The sequence below is a fragment of the Myxine glutinosa genome, chromosome 1 (assembly GCF_964187855.1).
Source record: "Myxine glutinosa chromosome 1, kmMyxGlut1.1, whole genome shotgun sequence".
Taxonomy (NCBI): Eukaryota; Metazoa; Chordata; class Myxini; order Myxiniformes; family Myxinidae; genus Myxine; species Myxine glutinosa.
The window spans coordinates 23435440-23461473 of record NC_136261.1 but is presented as its reverse complement, the minus strand read 5'-3'; the positions used below and the strand labels follow the sequence as shown (position 1 = coordinate 23461473).

Below are 26034 nucleotides of genomic sequence, written 5' to 3'. Positions count from 1 at the left end.
GAAACATGGAACCACCCAAGACCACCAATGGTACATGCTGCATCATAACTCGCCTGCATGCCAATGCCATCGAGGCCACCATCTCCTGTGGACCATACAAAGGAGAAGTCGTCCTTCTGCCGAGGATCCCGCTCATTCCGTCAGACTCTGAGCTGCTGTTCCAGTTTCGGAGACTCTAGTTTCCCTGCAAGCCATGCTTTGCGATGACCATCAACAAGGCTCAAGGTCAGACGTACAAGACAATAAGGGTCGACCTCTCTGTCCCCTGCTTCTCACACGGTCAGCTGTATGTGGCTGCCTCTCGGACCGGCAGTGCAGTAAAACTCACCATCCTGGCACCCAACAATCAGACACGCAATGTGGTTTACCCTGAGGCACTCTAGGGCACAGATGACGAACGCTTTAAGTTGTGACTATATTTTTTTGTATAAGGCACATATTGGACTAGATGCTCTTTCATAGTTTGTAAAAAACGTTATTTTGGAAAAACTTTTCAATCAAAACAGGCGAATCTCCAGAATTGGTGCTTCTAGGCCGACTATCTTCCCATCCAGTCGAAACAGAATAATGCTGTTTAGTGTTTATATTTTATATAAATTAGAGAATATATTTTATACAAAATGTATGTACAAAAGTTTTTTTTATGTTGTAGGTCTGTTTGGCTGAAAAATTTCTGATATCAATACCCCCAATCTTAGGCATTGTAGGATATTAATCAGAGTGTTCACCTTCAATTAATGAATTTTAAGAATCCTTCCAATTTGCACCCGTCGTAGACGGGTATCCTTGCTAGTGTATATATATATATATATATATATATATATATATATATATATATATATATATATATATATATATATATATTGCATTCAGAAAGTATTCAGACCCCTTCACTTTTTTCACATTTTGTTATGTTGCAACCTTATGCTGAAATCGTTTAAATTCATTTTTTTCCCTCATCAATCTACACTCAATACCCCATAATGACAAAGAGAAAGCAGGATTTTAGAAAGTTTTGCAAATTAATTAAAAAGAAAAAATTGAAATATCACATTGACTTAAGTATTCAGACCCTTTGCTATGACACTTGAAATTTAGCTCAGGTGCCTCCCATTTCTCTTGATCATGTTTGAGATGAATTATACACCTTGATTGGAGTCCAGCTGTGGTAAATTAAATTTATTGGACATGATTTGGAAAGGCACACACCTGTCTATATAAGGTCTCACAGCTGACAATGCATATCAGAGCAAAAACCAAGCCATGAGTTCGAAGGAACTGCCTGCAGAGCTCAGAGACAGGATTGTGTCGAGGCACAGATTTGGGGAAACCTACAAAAAAAATTCTGCTGCACTGAAGGTTCCCAAGAGCACAGTGGCCTCCATAATTCTTAAATGGAAGAAGTTTAGAACAACCAGGAGTCTTCCTCGAGCTGGTCGCCTGGACAAACTGAGCAATCGGGGGAGAAGGGCCTTGGTAACAGAGGTGACCAAGAACCCGATGGTCACTCTGGCGGAGCTCCGGAGATCCTGTGTGGAGATGAGAGAAACTTCCAGAAGGACAACCATCACTGCAACACTCCATCGATCTGGGCTTTATGGCAGAGTGGCCAGACAGAAGCCTCTCCTTAGTGAAAGACACATGAAAGCCCACAGAATCTTGTTTCTCAGTCTGAGAGTCCTTTAGGTGCTTTTTTGCAAGCTCCTAGTGGGCCTGAAAATGCTGGAGACCAAAGCTGAAATTGGAAAAACAATATAGTGTGGTGCTGTGCACACACGACTCGATTGCCAGAGAGGTAGGCCACAACGCGTTGGTACAAACAGAGTCTTCATTAAGAGCTCACACTTCAGCACTGGGCAGGCTTGAGCTTAGAGCCCGCATATATGTCCCGATACCACACCTTGTCCCCGGGCGTGGCCGATCGTTCGAAAGGCGGGGCATGCACTTTCGTTCCCTGCCTGGACGCTCGCGCCACCCACTGATGCGTGGAATTATTGTCCCTGGTGCCCGCCACACGTGCCCCCCCAGAATTCCCGCGCACCTGAAGGGTGAGTTTGCGGGGAAGCCGGATGACCCGACCGAAACGCCCCCTGGCGATGGGTGCAGGGCTGGGGGGTAGCGGGATGGCGGGGCTAGGAGGTGCCGGGGGTCCGACCACCGGGGGGCGGCCTCAACGCGGAGGCAGAGCTGCTTGCGGGGGGTGGTCCAGATCGAGGTGGGCTGGCTTGAGGCGGTCCATGGCGATCCGGGGCACCACCGATGTCGATGGTGAAATATTTGTCCCCGGTCTCCAGCACGCGGAAGGGCCCGTCGTACGGGGGCCGTAGCGGTGCCCGGTGGGCGTCGTGCCGGACGAAGACGTACTCCGCCGTGCGAAGCTCCGGGGCGACGTGGGAAGACGGGGCAACCATGGTATGCCGTCGGCACCGGGGCGAACCTCCGGGCGGTCTCCTGAAGGGCGGAGCGCTGTTGCGCCGCGGACCAAGGAGCTGTGGAGTCGGGGTTAAATTCGCCCGGTACCCGCAGTGGTTGCCCGAAGACCAGCTCTGCCGAGGACGTGCGCAGGTCATCCTTGGGTGCCGTCCTGAGGGCCGGCAGGACCCAGGGGAGCCTGTCGGCCCAGCTGCCGTTACGGAGGCTGGCCCAGAGCGCGGCCTTCATCGAGCGATGAAAGTGCTCGCACAGGCCATTGGCCTGGGGGTGGTAGGCCGTGGTGCGGTGTAGTTTCACGCCAAGCCCTTGCGCCACCGTGGCCCAGAGCTCCGAGGTGAACTGGGGGCCGCGGTCGGACGAGATGTCCGAGGGGGCACCGAACCGGGCAACCCAAGTGGCGATGAAGGCTTGCGCCACATCATCCGCAGACGTCGCTGCCAATGGGACGGCCTCCGGCCACCGTGTGGTGCGGTCCACCATGGTGAGGAGGTGGGTGAACCCCCGCAAGGGGGGCAGAGGTCCCACCAGGTCGACGTGCACGTGGTCGAACCGACGCTCGGGCACCGCAAACGGGGCCAACGAGGCCTAGGTGTGGCGGTGGACCTTTGCGCGCTGGCACGCGAGGCACGTCCTGGCCCAGTCGCGGACGTCCTTCCTGAGGCCATGCCAGACGAACTTCGCCGCGACGAGCTTCTGGGAGGCCTTCATGCCTGGGTGGGACAGGCTGTGGATGGCGTCGAACACTGGGTGCTGCCAGCCAGCGGGCACGATGGGGCGAGGCCGGCCGAGGGAGACGTCGCACAGGAGGGCCGCGCCCGCGGCGTCGAACGGCACCTCGGTGACGCGGAGTCCCGTGACGGCGGTCCGCAAGGCCTGGACGCCGGGGTCGGTGGTCTGGTCCTCCGCCATCCGGGCATAGTCGATCCCGAGGTGGACTCGTGCGCGATGGACCGGGAAAGGCAATCCGCCACTGGGTTGTCTTTACCCGCCACGTGACGGATGTCCGTCGTATACTCGGACACGGCAGAGAGGTGACGCTGCTGCCGTGCCGACCATGGCTCGGCGACCTTAGCCATCGCGAACTCAAGGGGCTTGTGGTCGATGAAAGCCGTGAACAGGCGGCCCTCCAGCAGATGGTGGAAGTGTCGGACCGCCAGGTGGAGCCCGAGTAGCTCACGGTCGAAGGTGCTGTAGCGGCATTCGTGCGGGCGAAGCTGCCGGCTAAAAAACGCCAGCAGTTGCCAAGCACCACGCACCCACTGCTCGTGCACCGTGCCCACCACGTAGTCCGACGCGTCGGTGGTGAGGGCGATCGGCGCATCGGGCGCCGGGTGCGTCAGCTTGGTGGCGTTGGCCAGGGCCAGCTTTGCGCCCGCAAATGCCGCGGTCATCGGCTCTGACCAGGTGATGTCACCTTTGCCCGGTTTGTCCCGGAGGGCCTCGTGCAGGGGGCGGAGGAGCTAGGCGACATGGGGCACGAAGCGGTGGTAAAAATTTACCATGCCCAGGAACTCCTGGAGCCCCTTGATCGTGCGGGGTCGCGGTAAATTCCTGACCGCCTCCACCTTGGCCGGTAAAGGGACGGCCCCGTGCCTGGTGATGCAGTGCCCCAAGAAGTCGATGGTGGCGACGCCGAAACGGCACTTTGCGGTGTTGATGATTAGGCCATGCTGGCCCAGGCGTTCGAAAAGCGTGCGGAGGTGGAGCAGGTGCTCCTCCCGGGACGCGCTCACGACTAGGATGTCGTCCAGGTAGATGAAGAGGAAAGGTAAGTCGCGCAAGACGCTGTCCATAAGCCGTTGGAACGCCTGGGCCGCATTCTTCAACCCGAAAGGCATTCACAGGAACTCGAGGACGCCGAAAGGGGTGATGACGGCCGTCTTCGGGACATCGCCCGGTTGTACGGGGACCTGGTGGTAGCCCCGGATGAGGTCCACCTTGGAAAACACGGTCGTGTTTGCCAACCGGGCTGAAAAGTCCTGGATATGCGGGACCCGGTAGCGGTCAGGGGTGGTGGCATCATTGAGCCGGCGGTAGTCCCTGCACGGCCGCCATCCCCCGCCGGGATTCGGCACAATGTGCAGAGGAGAAGCCCAAGCGCTGTTGGAGCACCGTACGATCCCCAGCCGCACCAGCGTGGTGAACGCCGCTTTCGCCACGGCGAGCTTCGTGGGTTCGAGTCGGTGTGCCCGGGCGTAGACCGGTGGCCCGACCATGGGTATTTGGTGCTCCACCCCATGCTTAACGGCCTCCGCTGAGAAGGTGGGCCGCGTGAGGGCCGGGAAACTGGCTAGGAGGCGGGTAAAGTCATCCACTGCCGGAAGCGTGCAAACTAAACTCGCCGGGACGGAACCTTCCAGCAAGCCGCTTGGCAAGTCGCTCGGTGAGCCGCTCAGTGAGCCGCTCAACGAGCCGCTCAGCGAACAAGCGAGCGAGCTGAAGGTTTCGGCCTGGACGAGACGTCTGCGCTTCACGTCGACCAACCGCCCATGCGCACATAGGAAGTCCGCGCCCAGCAGGGCCATTGGCACGCTGGCGGTCACGAACGACCATTGAAAGCGCTGCCCTCCAAACCACAGTGAGAGGCAACGCTTCCCAAATGTGCGGATGGGTGTACCGTTGGTGGCAAGCAAAGCGGGGCCCCGGCCTGCGGCTTGCTTGTCGGACGTGGACGCGGGGAGGACGCTTACCTGCGCTCCTGTGTCGCAACGGAAACGGCACCCGGACAAGGTGTCCATGATGAACAGGAGGCTACCGGAATGGCCGACGCTCATGGCCGCTAATGAGCGCCGGCCTGGTCATTTCCCGACCCGTCAAAAGAGCATGGCGGGCGACACGTTTTAGCCTTGCGGCCGAACCTGGCATGGTAGTAGCACCAGGTTTGTGGCGGTGACGGCCGCGGCAGCCGTGGTGGTGGCGGCGGCGGTAGTGGGTGGGGCGCAGCATCGTCCACAAGGGAAGCCGGGGGCACTGTAGTCTCTGCCCCGGGATCCACTACGGCAGCACCGTAAACCGACCACGTGTCGCAGGCCGCAAAAAACTTGTCCGCCTCTCCGGCCAGGGCGCGGGGTTCCATGATTTTGGAACCAGCCAGCGTGAGGTGCACCTGTATTGGTAGCTGGCGGAGGAAAAGTGCGCGAAACAAGAAATCCAGGCTCTGGTCTCCAAGCAGCGACAGCATGTAATCCATCCGGACGGATGGTCGTGTGTCGCCGAGGGCGGGAAGGTCCAGGAGGCGGTCGGCCCGTTCGATCTCCATGAGCCCGAACGTGGCAAGGAGGAGATGTTTGAGCGCCTTGTACTTGTTGCTGCCCAGCGGGCGCCGAGGGATGGACACGACTCGGGCGGCAGTGCCAGGCCCGAGGGCGGCGACCACGTGGTAGTACCGGGTCTCGTCTGCCGTGATGCCTCGGAGCTGAAATTGAGCTTCGGCCTGCACAAACCAAATGTTGGCTTGTGCTTCCCAAAACTCTGGGAGTTTGACGGCGACGGCGTTGGTAGCCATGGCGCGTTCAGGGGTCAGCAACGGCTGAACCAATCGGGGTCACCAGTGTGGTGCTGTGCACACACGACTCGATTGCCAGAGAGGTAGGCCACAACGCGTTGGTACAAACAGAGTCTTTATTAAGAGCTCACACTTCAGCACTGGGCGGGCTCGAGCTTAGAGCCCGCATATATGTCCCGAGGCCACGCCTTGTCCCCGGGCGTGGCCGATCGGTCGAAAGGCAGGGCATGCGCTTTCGTTCCCCATCTGGATGCTCACGCCACCCACTGGTGCGTGGAATTATTGTCCCTTGTGCCCGCCACAATAGCCTATTTTACTCTCGGGGGTCCCAGGATTACCCACCCAAAATATCGTTGCGATCAGTTCAGCCGTTTTTGCAGTACCTTCGAACAGAGGGACAGACAGACAGACGGACGGACGGACATTTGGTGAATTTTAGTAAGATAAAGCTTTGTGGAAAATGTGATAAAACTCAAATGGTAAATTTAAATTTCAGGTCAATTGGATGAAAATTGATTATTTTGTGTGATACTTTTGATAAAATTATTAACTTGCCTTCTCTGCATTGTCATCACAAAGCTTTGTTGAAAATTTGCTGAAAATATCTCAAATGGTAAAATAGTTACGGCCCGGACAGGCACACACAGAAACCTAGTTTTGTGGTTTGTAAACCCCCCATCTCCTGCTGCACAGGGGATGGGCTAATCTGTCCTGTAAGAGAGCCGTTTGTCTGTCTGTGTGTGTGTCGCCATTTTCCTCAGTGATGGCTGAACGGATTTTTATCAAACTTTCAGAGGTTCATCAGTGAGTACCAGGGAGTGTTTCGGCCAAAAAATAATTTAAAACTGAAAAGAAACTTTATTTTTGGGGGGATTTTTAAAAAATGGCTTTATCGTGCCTGTGCCTTTGTAGCGATATGAAAGGTAACATTAAATTATCCACGATTAGTGTGTGTGTGGGGAGGAGGGGGGGGGGGGGTAGAGGGGGTGTAATATCATGTTAAATATAAATTTTCCTTATTGGGTGTGTAAGTAGGGGAATTGAAAAAAAAATTGATTTCTTCAAAATGACAATAGGATTAGAACTTCGCCGGGCAATGACGGGTACACCTGCTAGTAAATAATAAGAGACAATTAATAGATTTTGGTCATTCGTGGAACAAGTAATTCTGCAGTAATCACTGCAAAATCCTTGGTGTTGACATTTTGTTTTTACTGATGATCCACTGAGTCATAATATTCATGAATATGTGTCGTGGAAATATGGTGTTTTGAATAGCGTAGACATGTGCATGTTCACCCACACTGTGGAAAGGTACAATTTGAATGACTGTATCTTGATATGTTTCTCGTTGGTGACTGATTATGCGTAACAGGAGGACAGAGCGAATCTGTAGTTCATTTGAACAGGGAGAGGGTCATTTGCTGCAGAATGAACTCTTGGCTTATGACAAGGGAAACCAACACACGAGCTACACCACTGGTAAGTTGTTACCTCTGCCACCGTAGGTGGGTGGAGATTATGTTTTCACCCCTGTCTGTTTGTCGGTTTGTGAACAAGATATCTAAAAAAAAATTGTGGACGGATAGTAGGGGGAAAATGGGGGTTCTGAGGCACATTAAATTTAACATTGAAGTCAATGGGGAAAAAGGGAAAAACGTATTGACTCACACACCCTCTCTCATAAAATTACACCCCTTTTTCTCTCAAAAAATTACGTTCACTTTTTACTAAGCTCATTTACCATCTACTAAAACTCATATAATTTAAAATTGAAGTCAATGGCGAAAGAGCTAAAAAAAAAAACTAATCTCTGGATTTTCAACAAGATTTCACCCTCTTTTGGGACAACCTATTTCCAAATATTTAATCCTCAATCGACCTAACTACTACTCATAGGTTCTAGCTCACCTCAAATTTAACATTGAAGCCAATGGGGAAAAGTATGGAAACTTATTGATTCAAACCACCTATCTTGAAAAATTACACCCCTTTTCTCCATCCTAAGCCCCGCCCACGTTTTACTAAGCCCCGGCCACTTTCCCAAAACCTTGCCCATGGTTTGAAATGCCAGGCATGCCAGGCTTGAAAAATTACACCCTTTTTCTCCTTGCATTTATCTTATTAACTCCCCCCATTTTTCATTATACTCATACAGAGACCCAATAAATATTTATGTTTCATTTTTAGGTAATAACTTAATTCTCTTAGAAGAACAATCAGCATCTATAATATTGACAAATGTGATATTAGAATTTAACTCTCGGTTTAGGTATCGTCGTTGAGCTGATATGAAATGATAAACTTCTCTTAATGTTCTTGTTTGAACACTTCCCGAACCACATACCATTTTGAGATTATAGTAAATTATTTTCCCCTCAATCTCTTGGCAATCACTTTTTTGTCTAATAAATACAATGTTTCAAAACACAAAATACAAATTTCAATCAATCTCCTCATTTAAAAAGGATACTGAAATATATTGCACTGATGTAAAATTGAACAAAGATGATTTCAATAACTTTTGGATTAAACCTATTATGAAGGATAATATGAGCCACTCAATACCTTTTAAAGGAAAAGCATTCTCTGTCTTTAGGAAGTCGTCAATTAAAGGAATTATAACAAAAGTTTCACCACTATTTATGGAGATTTATAATAAACTAGAGGTGGTAATGAAACATGTAAAAGTATCAAAAAAGGAAACTCTTTTTACTGAAGCTATCAAAAAGGAAGATAAATCTATTAGCTCTAAACACGGTGAAATTTATATATTCTTTAATGACCCCAAAGATGTCAATCTTGATGAAATGAAAGATGTTAATATATCAGGAGAAATGTCATTTCGCTCAATAGTACAGACTTGGCATTTAATATGGAATTTATTTTTTTGTGGGGGTGAACTTACTTTTCAAGTTGACTAAGAACCAAAAGTTCATTGGAATTATGTTGAAATTATTCCAGATTTTGTTAATGTGACCTTTAAAAGAAACAAAAACCACATTTGACATTTCGATGCAAATAAATTGATCCTTGAAAGTGATGTAAACTGATATCGAACTCAATTCATGGACAGTACTGTGTTAAACTTCTGTACGTTTTCCAGAAGTATCTCTTTATTTTGCACATTAGCCAAAAAAAATTTAAACAAAAACAAAAGTTAAATTACAACTGGGATTACGGACAGTAAAATTACAGTTCAGTACGTCGTGTAACCCCAACGAGCATTCAGGAGAGCACGTACACGTCGAGGCATGCTGTTCACGAGATTTGCCAAGGTTTGGACAGGAATCGCTTGCCATGCAGTGGCAATAGCCTGCTGCAATTCACACACAGAGGTCGGCTACGGGTCCAAGTTGTCGATTTGACGCGTTAATTCTGCCCACAAGTTCTCTATCGGATTCATGTCCGGGGACATGGCAGGCCACTCCATATGCTCTACACCACGGTCAGCAAGAAAGTGTTGGATCATACGAGCACGATGAGGCCATGCATTGTCATCTTGGAAGACAAAGTTTCCTCGAAAGGCTACACGAGCAAATGGAAGCAATGTTTCTTCCAGAATGGCCCTGTACTTGAACTGGTTCAGGTTTCCATTCAGAACAAGAAGGTCAGTTTTGCCCCCTGCATGAATCATTGGAATCTCCCGCGATGAAGCTAACTCCAAGGGCCTCTCACTCACTCACGGCGAGTGAGAAAGGTTGGTGGTCTTTCCCTCTTCTACCGAATCCTCTCTGGCCTTGCCCCCCCAGCTCTCTCTGGGCTCTGTCCCGCAAATATTCCTACAGGTCGCACAAGATCTGCCTGCAACCCTCTTATGGTCAAACTGCCAAAATCAAGACTCGCTGCTCACCTTCACTCCTTCATGCCTCTTTTCTCCCGCCTCTGGAACAAACTCCCTCACTCTCTTCAATCCCACTCCACCCTCCAGGTCTTTAAAACAGCTGTTCACCACCATCTCTTATCTTCCCCCATCCAAAACCTTGATCTTTTCTACCCCCGCTAATTTCACCCCAATTCCACTTTTTTGAAACACCAACTTCTATCCTGGAAGTCCTTGGTGTCCTTGTGTTTTATACTTCTCCCTCCCCCCCCCCCCCCTTCCCACGCCTCCTCCCCCCAAGCCCTCTCCCTTCCACACATCTCCCTGCTCTCAAATGTTGTGTTTGTGTGCTTCCCCTTCTCTCCCCATCTTGTTTTCCGCTCCCTCTTTTTATATATTTTGTTTGTCTGGTTGATTTGATTGTGAAGTAAATGTTAGCTCTTTCACGAGCCTCGATTCAGTATACAAAAAAGAAAGAAAAAAAAAGCAGCCCAAACGGTCACCCCACCACCTCCAGCTTGGACTCTTGGCACTATACAATCTTCGTTGTAGGCTTCATGCACTTGGCTGCGCACTCGGACATGGCCATCTTGACGATAGACCAGAAATCTAGACTCGCCACTGAAGGTCACGTGATTCCAGTGTCGTGGCTGCCATTGACGGTGCTCTCTGGCCCACTGCAATCGGTGCTGGCGGTGTTGTCTTATCAGGCATGGCTTTCTCAGGGGATGCCTGGCACGATAGCCTGCTTGAACCAGTCATTGGTTGACTAGCCTTCTGGATACAGGCACATTTGTCAGTTGCTGCCACTCAGCCCTAAGCCGATTAGCTGACTTGGTACGGCCATTGTGGACTAACCGGTGCAGCTGGCGATCATCCCTCCTTGTGGTTCTGCGGGGACGTATTGGCCTCGATATTGGAGTAGGGACACCCCTCTGAGCATTTCGTTTCGGGATCTTTGACACCTGACCTTGAGTGATGCCATACTGCCGAGCAATAGCACACTGTTTCATGCCGGAATTTCGTAAAGCCACCACTCCATGACAAACAGCATTGTCGAGTTGACGGACCATCTCCAGAGGAAGCGGCAATAGCTTTTGTAGATGCGCAGCAGTTGTTTTCCACTAATACAGAATGCAACAACCCTTATATACCCGATTGTGAAGCCAATCGTCAAATGTACCTGTCCGTACATTTTGTCACGCCACCTGTGATATAATCCTGTTATTGACTTCGTGCTGCGACAGACAATCAGTGACATGGTTCTTTTAACAAAGAAATCACCGAAGCATAAAAGAAACTCACCAGATTGATATTCTGAGTTCAGAAAGGAAACCCAAGTCAAGAAAAAAAAAATATTCCATATTAAATGCCAAGTCTGTAGTTAGGAACCATTTTTAAATTACCTTTAATATAAAAAATGTTGTAGTTGAATCTGTTAATGAAAAAAGTATATGGATATAGACGGTAATGTTTTTTCTTCTAATTAAATATGAGTCATTATTCAAGTGAAGATTTTGTTGATTTTAAAAGTGATGATTGTCTTGCGAAGACAAAGTCTCACTACCACTGTTATGATACTGAGAGTTTGTGTTCTAATGATAGCTATGAAAGTAGTTTTATAGATGATGATGATTAGGAAAGTACCGATTATAGTGAAGATGATTTTTAGTTGAAGTAATCTTTTATTATATAAATATGATAAATCCAAACGACATACCAGATATTGAGCCTCTTGAATTCCCTGATTCTCCATATGATAAATTAGAGAATTGTCCAGCTTGTGATAGAGTGGGATTAAATACAGAGTCAAAAGCCCATAAACAATGTTTATTCTGTGATTATCTTTTGATTAATGATGATAAAAAATATATAAATATGTATAACTCTTTTAAATTAGACGCAAAAATGAATTACTTTACAAGATTAATAAGAGAGATGAATGTTAAGTATTATGATGAGATCACACCATTTCTTACAAGGGAAGAGGCTATTTGTATTGAGGAAATGTATAGGGGTTTAATGATATTTATTATACAAAATAATTTTAATGGAAATGTTAATACAGGATACTATAAAAATAAAATAATGGATTATCTTGAAATTAAACCTGAACTCAGGATAAAATATAGAGTTTCTAAAAAAGCTCATAAAAATTGGATGACTTCTTTTCCAAATATCTAAATGAATGATTTTTTACCCATTTGGGAAAACATGATTAAATTTAACAACCATAAAAATCTCCCAAATTCATTAAGATGTCTAATTGTTGATTCAAGCGGATGTGGAAAAACCTGTTTGCTTTTAAAGATGCTCCTTACCCCCAACTTTTTAGATTGTGATAATTTAATAATTTTCACAAAGTCAAGTTTTCAACCCGAGTATCAACTACTATCACAAGGTTTTAATGCATGCCTTCAAAAAGAAGATATAATTGATTTATTTAAACTTCAAAAAAAACGAAATGATTATAACATTGAAGATATAATACAACAATTTTGTGATACACAGAAATCAAAACCAAAACCAAAACCCATAACTTGTAATCTCATTGATAATACGGATGATATACCTTCACCCCAAGATTTAGATAAATAAAAAAAGAACCTCATTATCTTTGATGATTGTGTTAATGAGAGAAACCAAACGGTTATGGATAGCTACTATACAAGAGGGAGACATTCTTCTTGTAATTGTATTTATCTCAGTCAATCATACTTTCAACTCCCTCGTCGCTCAATAAGAAACAATGCCAATACCTTTATTTTATTCAAGTTAAATTCAATAGATGCAAATAATTTTTGGAGCGGCAATTGTTCTACATTATGTAGTAAAAAAGAATTTGAGGCTCACACGAAATACACGATTGGAAAATATAAATATATTGTTGTGAAACAAGCTGAGATACTAAATTATATTTTTCAACAAATAAATACAGAAAATGAATGCACAAGAAAGAGCACAAAGATTTAAGGAACATTAGGAGTAAGTTCCAAAAGTTGTAAAGCAACAGGAAGGCATAAAGAAGAAACGCAGACAGAAACTAACGGGTGAAGAAGCGTTTGAAAGAAAACAAGAGAAATTTTTAAAACCGCTTTTAAAAACTTCCCAACAAAAAATGATTTCGTCGACAGTTCCTGCGATAGAATATACTCCAAAAAAACATCAAATGCTCAAAGATTTTAGTCAAATGACGGAGCAAGAACTTGGAGATATAGGAGAATTAGAATATGATGATGAAGGACTATTTCGACAACTTGAGGAGGTAAATCAACCTCCAAATTATATTGTGGAAGCTCTTCAAAACAATGTATATTCGGCGGTTTCAAAAACCAGGGCAGGTCTCATTCCAACAGAAGAACCAGCACAGTTCTATCTTGTTGAAGAAAAGGTATTGATATTTCATGATAAATTGGTGTTCTTAAGTTCGGCCCAACCACCTATTAAATTAACCTCCAGATTCATGTTTCTTCTCACAAAAGATGGATACTATAGTTCAAGTTATTTTGATGAACCGTTAAATACACAAAGTGAAGATGATAGGGTATATATTGATTTACTAAACTTGCTTGATTATGGAGTTTCTGTTGCTGGTAAAAGTAAGAAGCATGAGAAGGAAAAACATATTATTGATGCTTTAAGCAAGCTTGGTTTAGCCTTTGGTTCGGGTGTTAGCTTTCTTCCAAATGACCCATCACAATTAGTTAATAGGCTATTATTGCTGTTAGGTAGAAAGAAGGCTGGGAACAACAATTGTTTTCATGAAGCCTCAGCCATTTTAGACAAGTTGATGAATATGTAAATAATTAATAAATGTCAAAACAAAGATATTGTATTACATATTAAATAAGATGAGAAGCACAATTCTTAGTTTTAATTTCACAAGTGATTACACAGCTTCATTCCCTTACCCACTACAACTTGACCCTGCAAAAGAATATGAGGCATCTTTATTGTCAATGGAAACGTACAATACACTTTTTAATATCACAGAGAAAAATAACAAGTTTAGTTATGATTCAGGAAGTGGATATAAAACTATAACAGTTTCATCCGGAGCATACGAGATTTCTCAAATATCTTCTGAAATTTCTCGCCTTATGAAAGAACAAGGTGATGAACCAAAAAATATTGTAATAGATATTCAAAAAAATATTTCAAAATCAACTATCAGACTCAAAAATAATTATAAAGTCGATTTCACAATTGATAAATTAATTTAGAGAGCTATTAGGTTTCTCTTCAAAAAAGATTGAGACTAACGGGATGTTTTACAGTGATAATGTTATTCAAATATCCTCCGGCATAAATTCGGTATTAATTATTTGTGATTTGATTGATGGTGCTTATAACGATGGAATATGAACAAATACAATATTTTCATTCAGTGTATACTCAACCCCGATTGGTTATAAATTCAATATGGAACCAAAAAATCTTGTCTATTTACCTGTGTCAGGAAAAACCATATACAGAGTAAATTTTTGCATAACCGATCAAGATAATCATATGATTTCCTTTAATGAAGAAATTATATCCATCAGAATTCACCTACGTGATTTTTCCAATAAATAAATAATGGTTATTGTGAGGAAACACGAGTTGGGAAAATATAAAATAATTACAGGCTCAGGCATGTTCCTTTCACCATACTATAAGGGTGAAGGTATGTTTCTTGGTAGAGGATACTATAAACCGAAGAGACAACGGGGTGTGGGGCATCAATTCAGAAATAAAGGAGATGGGATAATTGATACTCTAATGGGTATTGGTTCAACCATTCTTAAACATAAAGACCTAATTGGTTCAACCGCTTCTGCTGTGGGAATGTAGCAGGTGCTATAAAGATTATAAAAGATGCTCAAAAGGAGTCTCATAAGTTACAAGCAATCAAAGAAATAAAAAAAGGCAAAACTCAACTATCTTCACAAGAACGACAAAAAATCATTAAAATACTTGGGTCAGGGTTTCAACGATTTTAATGATAGTATCTATGTATCTATGATTATAGTATCTACGATTGATAGTATCTATGATTTGGATGATACGATTATCATTTCAAACTCCACTAAAAAGGAAGACTATTTTAAGGTAAATGCTATAACAGGAACAGACTGGAATACAAACAGAACAAAAAGTTTTGAAATAAATAATCAACAAACTTACTTGAATCTAGCTGATAGTTCCTTGCTGTGTAAATTGAAATTCACTAAGGCTGCGAATAATACTAATGCTACACTCGTAAATGATTTCTTCTAGAAAATGTTTGATAGTGTCTGCCTGTATATTGGATCACAAGAGGTTGAAGCGGTTGATTATGTCTCTGCTACATCTGAAATGATGAAATTTACACTATATATAAGCTAGGACGTGCCCGTACGTGGGTGCCCGTTCCTTGCCAAAAAAAAAAAAAAAAAAAATTGGTGTAGGGGTGTGTGTGTGTAAACATCCTAGGGCGTGCCCGTACGTGGGTGCAAAAAAACATGCGTGCAAACAACAACAACAAAAAAAAACTTTGAAACCACGTGGCAGTAACGACCACAGAACCCCCCCCCCCTCTATTTACATGAATGGTTTGGTCCATTCGCAACGACCACAGAACCCCCCCCCCCTCTATTTACATGCAATGGTTTGGTCCATTCGCAACGCCAAAGCGAACGGCGAACGGCTAAATCGCCATAGCTCGGTAAGTACTTGTCCGATTAATTTCAAACCTTGAAAAGGCACATCCTCGGGTCCCCAGCAATATACCTGGCAAGTTGCAAGTATATCGGACCCGTGGTTGTCGAGAAACAGCGGTCACAGACAAACGTACAAACGTACAAACAAACACACAGAGATTACTGGAATTATAGATAGATATTCGTTTAGTGATAGAATGGGTAAGGGAGCTGTTGAAGGTTTTATTCCTGATATGACAACGGGAACAAACGCAGACCCTGGTTATAGTCAAAGGAATGCAATGTATAATGATGAAACAAAACCAGAGAATAGTTTTACCATAGCAGTACCCCTTAAAGGTATATTTGGATTTTGTGATTATGACAAAGTTTTGTATGGTCTTAAAATTAGATTACAACTACAAAGGAATTATAGTGTAAATAGATTGCTTTTTGGGACTGCTAATGCTTTTGGTGCTAATAATAAATTTGTTATTAATGATTTGTGTTGGTATATCAGCGAATATACTCCTAATCTTAAAACGGAAGAGATGTTGAATAGAAGACTTAACTCAAAGAAACCGCTAAATGTGTCATACCTTAAAAGAGGATGTCAACACGTTAAACTGGAACACACTACCGACACTTTGAATTTTGGTGTTCTTCAAGGAATGCCACGCTACATATGGCTCATTTTTAGCCGCGTCGCAGATGCTGGTCATAGAGTGCCCTCTGCTGTTGTTGTTGTTGTTGTTCTTCTTCTTGTTCTTCTTGTTCTTCTTGTTGTTCTTGCAGAGAAGACAAAACCTCAAAGCTCCACCCATTCTGGGAACCATAGCTCCACCCATTTTTGGAGAGGCTTCATATAAACAAATATCCACCATTTTATTAACTCGCATAGCTTTGAGGCCTGTTTTGTAGGCCCGTGGTGTCTTCCTCTCTCACACAGTTTTATTTCAAATCAAATTCGATATATCATTTCATTTTTCACAGTGGCTAACATAGTTTTAGACTCGGTTGAAAAAAAACGGGAAGAAAATCCGATGAAAGTTGCCCTTTATAGAACGAAATGAATTCTCAAAGGCCTGTAACTTCAAGTCCATTGAGATATTTTTTTTTTAAAATCGCGGCATGGTCAGTCATACACCGCCCGAAATAAGAGACGGGAAAATGCCGAGATATATATATTTTGTTTAAATTGCGGCATGGTCAGTCATACACCGCCCGAAATAACAGACGGGAAAATGCCGAGATATATTAAAAATTCGTCCATTTGATGACAATCGTCACGATGAAATATTTAATTTATACGTCATCACAATAATGTGGAGAGAGGAGCATAGCTTCGTTCACGTGTCGCCACACATGGGAAATTGCCGAGATATATATTTTTTTAATCGCGGCATGGTCAATCATACACCGCCTGAAATAACAGACGGGAAAATGCCGAGATATATTAAAAATTTGTCACCACACACGGGAAATTGCCGAGATATATTTTCACTTTGCACAAAAATAACATCAAGTAATCGAATCAATAGGAATGTCCTGTGCCTATAACATCGACGTTATAGGCACAGCTGCATCTAGGCATTGTGTAACATCGACGCGGCTTTTGTTTTAATTAAAACTTTTTGTACTTGTTAAGAAACCAGATGGAGATAGTGCTACTGATAAGAATAATGCGTTGAGTGATAATGCTTAGGTGAAACAACTTCGAGTTTCTCTGGATTATTACATTTTACCCGCGAGATAGATTGGAAATTAATTGGGAAAAAAAATGATTATGCAGAAGCCTACAAGTCTTACCAAACGGTGTGTGAAAGCAACGGTAATAAAGAACCTATTTTGGTTATGGTTGCATTTTAAAAACTTTATACAATCTATGCAATTGGCCCTAGTTCTCAAAAGGAAACTATAAAGTCTAATAGAGTGGATACTTCTCTATACATTGAAAGATGGGAGAATGAAGAAGTTGATACATATTGTTTGCTTTTGGAAGAAACAGAATTGCAGATTAATACAGATATTGGTGTTATGATTAATATCACATAGATTTTTCTAATAAATAAATGAGTAGGAAAGAACCAACTGGGGTATATATTAATGAAATCAATCTTGATAAACTATTGTCTTGTATTCAAAATCAAAAGCCTTGTATTATTAATGTTAATACAATTCAAAGAAAAGGAGACATAAGAATTGATGTTTTGCTCAAAAAGAGCAGTTGAAAACACTAAATGATGCTGGCTCACTTAAATTTAAAATATCAAAACCTATGTTCAAGAAATATTCAATAAAGGAGACAAGAGGAGGATTTCTTCCATTTCTAATTCCTTTATTTGCTGGTTTAAGTGCGGCGGGAGCATTGACGGGTGGTATTTCAGCAGCGGTAAAAACTGCTAACGAAAGGAAGGCACAACTAAAAGCTCAAAAAGAATTGGAAAGACATAACAAGGAGTTGGAGAAACAAATTAGTGGAAGTGGTGTAATTGTAGATTTTGCTGAAAAGCTTGAAAGCCTACCTGATAAAGCGAGATTGTTAGTTGGAGATATGCTTTCTTCTATCACACAGGTAGGTGTTAAACTACCTAAAAGGGGTAATGGATTATATCTTTCTCATAAATAAATGGATAAATGGTTTAAACAATTTGGAAAGAATACAACGTCAAATATAGAACTTGCTAAATATTGTAAAAAAACTAAAAATTGATAATGTGGTTATTTGTATGAGAGATGAATTAACAAAGTTGTCCAAGAATACAAAGAATATTATTATGAATTTTGATGCACAGAATGGTTCTCACTGGGTTTGTATTCATAATAGTCAGGATAAATATTATTTTGATAGTTATGGTATACCACCACCTGTTGAAGTAATAAAATTCTTGCAGAATGGTGTTTATCAAACATTTCAATTTCAAGACATTAATTCTAAATGTTGTGGTCAATTATGTTTATATGTATTATTTCATCTCAATAATAATGAAAATTTTTATGATGTCATTTTTAATCTAATATAAATGACATGTTGGAAAAGATGGTTCTATCTTTGGAGTATCCCGAGAGTTGGATATTGATTTTTCAAATTATTATACAAAGGCACAGGCTGAACGACAAAAATATAATATAACAAAAAATATTAATATGAAAAATACATATAAATTAATCAATTATCCAAGCCCCACCGATGCTAATGACTTAATTAGATTTAATGATTTATCACAATATATATATTTAAATATAACAGCACGTTTTGTTAAACAAGTAAAATTTACAACCACATCACCTGGTTATACAGACCATACACCTTTCCTCATTAAATTTAACGATCTGCTTGCAATTGAATTTTATAAAGAAGGACATATAGTTAATATGCGAATAGATAAATGGGGGTATGATATGCCTGATTGAGGGTATCATTGGTCTTTTTCAATAAACTCAGAAGACCTACATGATTTTAATCAGTCTCGTAAAGAAGAATATTATCCGCTTGGTGAGGATAAGGAGTTATGTGGAAGAACAATTAGCAAACAACAAATACATGATTTCAAGAATAGAAAATTATATGACGGCAAAACAATAGTTTATATGACAAAGAACGAATGTAATGAGATAAATATAGAAAGCCGAGGAATACAAACTGATTTGGTAGTGGGAAGATGGGGTGGTATTACCTGTCATAATATTAATCTCACATATATTTCTGATACATAAATGGCAGGGAGAAGACATCAAGAGATTTATAATTTTTGTATTCAGGAATAACTACAAGAAACGGGGCTCGGTTTTACATACCTTATGAATTGGAACATATACATGGGAATTTTGTAATTAAGAACTGGCCTTATACTGATATTGCTAAACTCACAAATGGAGACTTGATTATAATATGAAATAAAAATGAACTTCTCAAAGTTATGAAATATAAAACTCTTTTAGAAATCATCAACAAATCTTATTGGTATCCTATTATGAGAAAAACAATTACAGATACAAATATGTATGATATTCTTTGGGGCTCAAACTCAAGGGTAGATTTACAACCATATATGTAAATCCTCTTAGAATTTCGAGTCAATGAAATGAAAATTGGTGATTTTAGAAATTTGGCCTATCAAAATCACTGAAATCAACCACCAAGTATTTTTGAGGTCAACATAGGCCAAAAGGTCAACATAGGCCAAAATTCTAAAAACTTCAATTTTCATCCAATTCACTTGAAATTTGAAGAGACTTGCATATCCGGTCACTGAAATCAACCACCAAGTATTTTTGAGGTCAACATAGGCCAAATGGTCAACATAGGCCAGATTTCTAAAATCCTCAATTTTCATCCAATTGACTTGAGATTTGAAGAGGACTTTCATATCTGGTCACTGAATTCAACCACCAAGTATTTTTGAGGTTAACATAGGCCAAAAGGTCAACATAGTCCAAAATTCTAAAATCCTCAATTTTCATCCAATTGACTTGAAATTTGAAGAGGACTTGCATATCTGGTCACTGAATTCTACCACATATTATATTTTAGGTAAACACAGGCCAAAAGGTCAACATAGGCCAAAATGTCAACATAGGCCAAATTTCTAAAAATCCTCATTTTTCATCCAATTGACTTGAAATTTGAAGAGTACTTGCATATCTGGTCACTGAATTCAACCACCAAGTATATTTGAGGTCAACATAGGCCAAAAGGTCAACATGGGCCACATTTCTAAAATCCTCAATTTTCATCTCATTGACTTGAAATTTGAAGATGACTTGCATATCTGGTCAATGAATTCAACCACCAAGTATACTTGAGGTCAACATAGGCCTAAAGGTCAACATAGGCCAAAATTCTAAAATCCTCAATTTTCATCCATTTGACTTGAAATTTGAGCAGCATTTGCACATTGAGTCACTAAATAGGGAAACTAACTATTTTTGAGGTCAAAAGGTCAAAGGTCAACTGAAGATCAACCTTCCAAAATCATCATTTTTCATCTGAAAAATCATCACTTTTCATCCTGTTGACCCGAGCTTTGATCAAGATTGTAAATTTTAATCTTCATGAAATGGACAATTTGCTGTATCAATGGAAAACTTTTAGTGGGGGGGGGGGGGGGGGGGAGGTCGGATTTTGCAAGTATCGTGCTCCGCATGACGTCTTCTTCTTTGTTTGTTTGTTTGTCTGTCTGTCTGTTTGTCACCGGCCTACAGTTCACAATTCGAAACCGATCATTACCAAACTTCACCAAGTTGTATTGGTCCTCCCAATTGATAAGCCTTTTGTGTTTGGGGTAAAAAGGTCAAAAGGTCAACATAGGCCAAAGGTCACCAACTTTGCTGAATTTCTAAAAACCCTCAATTTTCATCCAATTGACTTGAAATTTGAATAGGACTTGCATATCTGGTCAGTAAATTCAACCACAAAGTATTTTTGAGGCCAAAATAGGACAAAAGGTCAACACAGGCCAAATTTTTAAAATCCTAAATTTTCATCCGATTGACTTGAAATTTGGAGAGGAATTGCATATCTGGTCACTGAATTCAACCAAGTATTATATTTTAGGTAAACACAGGCCAAAAGGTCAACATAGGCCAAATTTCTAAAATCACCAATTTTCATTTGATTGACTTGAACTTCGAAGAGGATTTATATATATGGTCATTGAATTCAACCACTATCTATTTTTGAGGTCAACATAGGCCAAAAGGTCAACATAGGCCAAATTTTTAATATCCTCAATTTTCATCCGATTGACTTGAAAATTGAGCAGCATTTGCACATTGAGTCACTAAATAGGGAAACTAACTATTTTTGAGGTCAAAAGGTCAAAGGTCAACTCAAGATCAACCTTCCAAAATCATCATTTTTCATCTGAAAAATCATCACTTTTCATCCTCTTGACCCGAGCTTTGATTCAAGATTATAAATTTTAATCTTAATGAAATGGACAATTTGCTGTACCAATGGAAAACTTTTAGGGGGGGGGGGGGGAGGTCGGATTTTGCAGGTATCGTGCTCCGCATGACGTCTTCTTCTTTGTTTGTTTGTTTGTCTGTCTGTCTGTCACCAGACTACAGTTCACAATTCTAAACCGATCATTACCAAACTTCACCAAGTTGTATAGGTCCTCCCAATTGATAAGCCTTTTGTGTTTGGGGTAAAAAGGTCAAAAGGTCAACATAGGCCAAAGGTCACCAACTTTGCTGAATTTCTAAAAACCCTCAATTTTCATCCTATTGACTTGAAATTTGAAGAGGACTTGCATATCTGGTCAGTAAATTCATCCATAAAGTATTTTCAGGCCAAAATAGGACAAAAGGTCAACACAGGCCAAATTTTTAAAATCCTAAATTTTCATCTGATTGACTTGAAATTTGGAGAGGAATTGCATATCTGGTCACTGAATTCAACCACAAATTATATTTTAGGTTAACATTGGCCAAAAGGTCAACATCGGCCGAATTTCTAAAATCACCAATTTTCATTTGATTGACTTGAACTTCGAAGAGGATTTATATATATGGTCATTGAATTCAACCACCATCTATTTTTGAGGTCAGCATAGGCCAAAAGGTCAACATAGGCCAAGTTTTTTAAATCCTGAACTTTCATTCGATTGACTTGAAAATTAAACAGCATTTGCACATTGAATCACTAAATAGGGAAACTAACTATTTTTGAGGTCAAAAGGTCAAAGGTCAACTTCAGGTCAACCATCCAAAATCATAATTTTTCATCTGAAAAATCGTCACTTTTCTTCCTATTGACCCGAGCTTTGATTAAGATTGTCAATTTTAATCTTCATGAAATGGACAATTTGCTGTATCAATGGAATTTTTTTTCTTGGTGTTGGGGGGTGGATTTTGCAAGTATCGTGCTCCGCATGACGTTGGCAGTCCTGTTTTGTTTGTTTGTTTGTTTGTTTGTCTGCATAGAATAAATATGATTTTCTCTGCAACCGTTGGTCCGATTGACAGGAAATTTTCACAATAGGTGCAACTGCACCCGTATATTTTTAAAGGATAATTTTGACGTCATAGGTCACGTGGTTCGGCCGCCATCTTGGAAAAAACGAAAAACTTTGCACCTGAATATCTCCGAAAGAGCTGAACAGAAAAAATTGAGACATGGCTCATTGTAAAGAACTCTCCATGGGGAATAAAATATGTTAATGATGTCATAGGTGTCTCCATTATAATGGGTGCCCCACAGAATCTCGTTTCTCACAGTCTGAGAGTCCTTTAGGTGCTTTTTTGCAAACTCCAAGAAGGCTTTCATGTGTCTTTCACTGAGGAGAGGCTTCCGTCTGGCCACTCTGCCATAAAGCCCAGATCGGTGGAGTGTTGCAGTGATGGTTGTCCTTCTGGAAGTTTCTCCCATCTCCACACAGGATCTCTGGAGCTCAGCCAGAGTGACCATCGGGTTCTTGGTCACCTCTCTTACCAAGGCCCTTCTCCCCCGACTGCTCAGTTGGGCTGGGCGGCCAGCTCTAGGAAGAGTCCTAGTTGTTCCAAACTTCTTCCATTTAAGAACTATGGAGGCCACTGTGCTCTTTTGAACCTTCAATGCAGCAGAATTTTTTTCGTTGGCTTCCCCAAATCTGTGCCTCGACACAATCCTGTCTCTGAGCTCTGCAGGCAGTGCCTTCAACCTCATGGCTTGTTTTTGGCTCCGATATGCATTGTCGGCAGTGTCACTATATATAGACAGGTGCGTGCCTTTCCAAATCATGTCCAATCAATTGAATTTACCACAGGTGGACTCCAATCAAGGTGTAGAAACATCTCAAAGATGATCAAGAGAAATGGGAGGCACCTGAGCTAAATCTCAAGTGTCATAGTAAAGGGTCTGAATACTTTTGTCAATGTGATATTTCAGTTTTTTCTTTTTAATAAATTTGCAAAACTTTCTAAAATCCTGTTTTCTCTTTGTCATTATGGGGTATTGAGTGTAGATTGATTAGGGAAAAAATGAATTTAAACGATTTCAGCATGAGGCTGCAACCTAATAAAATGTGAAAAAAGTGAAGGGGTCTGAATACTTTCTGAATGCACTGTATGTGCTGAGGGGATCTTTTTTGAATTGTTTTTTTTCCAACTTTAATCTTCAACCTAAATTGCTTATAAAAAATGTAATATCACAAACACTACAAATACATTTTTGCAAAATAATAGTTTGTACTATGATTGGTGTACATCCTGACAACACAGCAACTCAGGTACAGGTACAGTCATTATCCTCAGCTAAAACAAGCCTGCTCCTCTGTAACGACGCGCGGTGAGGCGAGCGTAGTGAGCTGAGCCAAGCTAGTATATATTGTTGCGGATATGGGACTTGGCCTCAATATCCGCTTGTAAATACTCCCCTATTTCCCCAATACTCCCCAACTATCCCCAATCCCCCATTCCCTAGTCCCATTGCCTGTAAATAACACTCTGTAGAACCGACCTTCCCCTTTTTCCCCCATTAAATGTCGTGCCCAGGTCCACCGCATCTCACGTAGACAACTTTCGGACATCTTGCTAGTTATTCTTAGTCTATGTCAGTTAAGGACTCGTTTCCATTAATTCTGACTCTTCGTTGCACCAGAATGTGATTATATGGCACCAGTAGTGAGTTTAGGACCTTCCCATACCTCCTCCCATCTTCTTCCCCAAACCACAACTACAACAACAACTACAACAACAACTACAACAACGGCGCGGCGCGGGGGGAGTGTGCGTCCTCACACCGGCTCGGTTAGCCGCCATTGACCATGCGCTCCGACGGGGTTACCACGAAGAGGCTCCCTGTCAGCCCCTCGTCAAGGGCGGAGCCGGTAACCCCCCCGCACGCACCCAATGAGAAGCAACGGACCGATTCCATCTGGGGCGGAGCTAACTAGCCGAGGGCGTGTCACTCCCCGCCGGATATACGCGGCCACTTACCGGACGTGACGGGAGATGCGCCCCCAGCTTGAAGAAGAGCCAGTCACCACCTCCAAGCGCTGAGCGAGCTCCACGCATCGACCCGGTATTGCAGTACCTCCGAGAACGGTGCACCCCCTCCGAGAACGGTGCACCTTGAGCCATCGACTGCCCGCTTTCCTTGCCATCAATCCCCGTGTGAGTCAGTTTTTGTCCTGTTTATCTGTCGTCTGTCAGGGAATAAGATAAGTGTGTCTAAGTGCCTGTCTTTCTATGCTGTCCCTCTTGTAGTTGTAATCTGACCTTCCGCCCTAATATAACCTCCTCCGGAGGTCTTGAGAACTGAACCCTTGGTGTCGTGTCATTTTAATCCCAGCCGTTGTGTCCTTTTCCATCATTGATTCAGCGTAGCGCGATTTGGCCAACGTTCGAGTGGAATCGGGTAAACTGTGCAGACGTGGTCATACCAAACCGCTCGGTAAACCAACATCCACAACCGCGTCTGTAACATTTGGTGTCGAGGAGTGAGATTGGACCCGGAGCGCGTTTACGCGCTCGAAATTATAAAGGCGAAATTTGATTGTGTTTTACAAAATATAAAAACCCGAATTTTGAAAGTCGCGCTATGGCGGATCAAGACAGCTGGGTTCCGGTAGAGGAGAGTGAGGCAGGGTCGGTCCAGGACCAAATAGAGGGACGCGAGGAGAGCGAAGCAGCGAGGGTAGCAGACGCACAAATTAGCGTCGTTGCGCCCGACATGGCGGGCGCGCGAAATGGCGCCTCGCACATGGCCACGGCGCCCACGCCCGCGACCGTGGCAGCGCCCCTGGTGGATTCGAACCTTTTCCTCCTGCAAATGGGGGCCCTTATGGAGAGGTTAGAAGCAAAAATGGGGGTAATGGGAAACCAAATGGGGGTAATGGGGAACCGGATAGAGGCTCAGAGTGAGCAAATGGGGGTAATGAGGGACGAAGCGAGGGGTACCGGTGAGGGGTTAGACAACGGGATAAAAGAGGTGAGAAATGGGTTAATGGGGGTAGAAAATAGAATGGCTGCCCAGGAGAATCAGATAGAGGGAGTGAAAAATGGGTTAGAGGGGTTAGAAAACAGGATGGAAGGCAAATTGAGGGACATGAGGGACCAAGCGGAAAGGGAAGTTAACCAAATGGGGCAGCAGATAGAGGGGGTCAGAATGGGGGTAGAAACCAAACTGGATGCTCACAGGGAGGAAATGGAGCAGATGAGGGTGGCATCTGGGCAGGAGATGCAAGTGATGGGAGAGGAGATCAGAAGAGGAGTGAGTGAGGAGGTCGGAGGAGTGCGCGAGGAGGTGAGGCACTGTAAGGAGCACATGGAGAAGGAGGTGAGAAAGGGGACTGTAAAATTACAAGGGGGCATAGAGGTCCTGACGCAGGAGGTGGAACAGCTGACGGAGGGACAAAAAGAAGTAACGGAGCAGGTTCAAAGGAACACTGCGGTATTAGGAGGATTAAAAGCGACACAGAAAGAACTAAAAGATGACTTGGTAGCGACGAAGAGGGAATGTCAGATGGTACGTGAGGGACTGACAACGAGGCTGGACGAGGTGATAGAGGGAATGGAGACGAAGGACCGGCAGGTGAGGACGCACATGGAAACGGTCAAGGTAGCCTTGGAGGACGAGCTTGAGGAGACGTACCGGGGAATAAAAGAGGTGAAGCAGAAATTAGAAG

General features: G+C 43.0%; 1 protein-coding gene across 2 annotated transcripts in view; it reads left to right on the top strand.

The window, feature by feature from the left end:
• Nucleotides 1-26034, top strand: part of LOC137416116 (carnitine O-palmitoyltransferase 2, mitochondrial-like) — a 1201140-nt gene that overhangs the window by 1107423 nt on the left and 67683 nt on the right. The window contains exon 4 of one of the 2 annotated variants that reach the window (XM_078769794.1): nt 7314-7420. The exons of the other annotated variant lie outside the window; for it this stretch is intronic. Within the exon in view, the coding sequence (XP_078625920.1) occupies nt 7314-7420 (107 nt within the window). The remainder of the gene's footprint in view (nt 1-7313; nt 7421-26034) is intronic. 2 annotated transcript variants of the gene reach the window in all.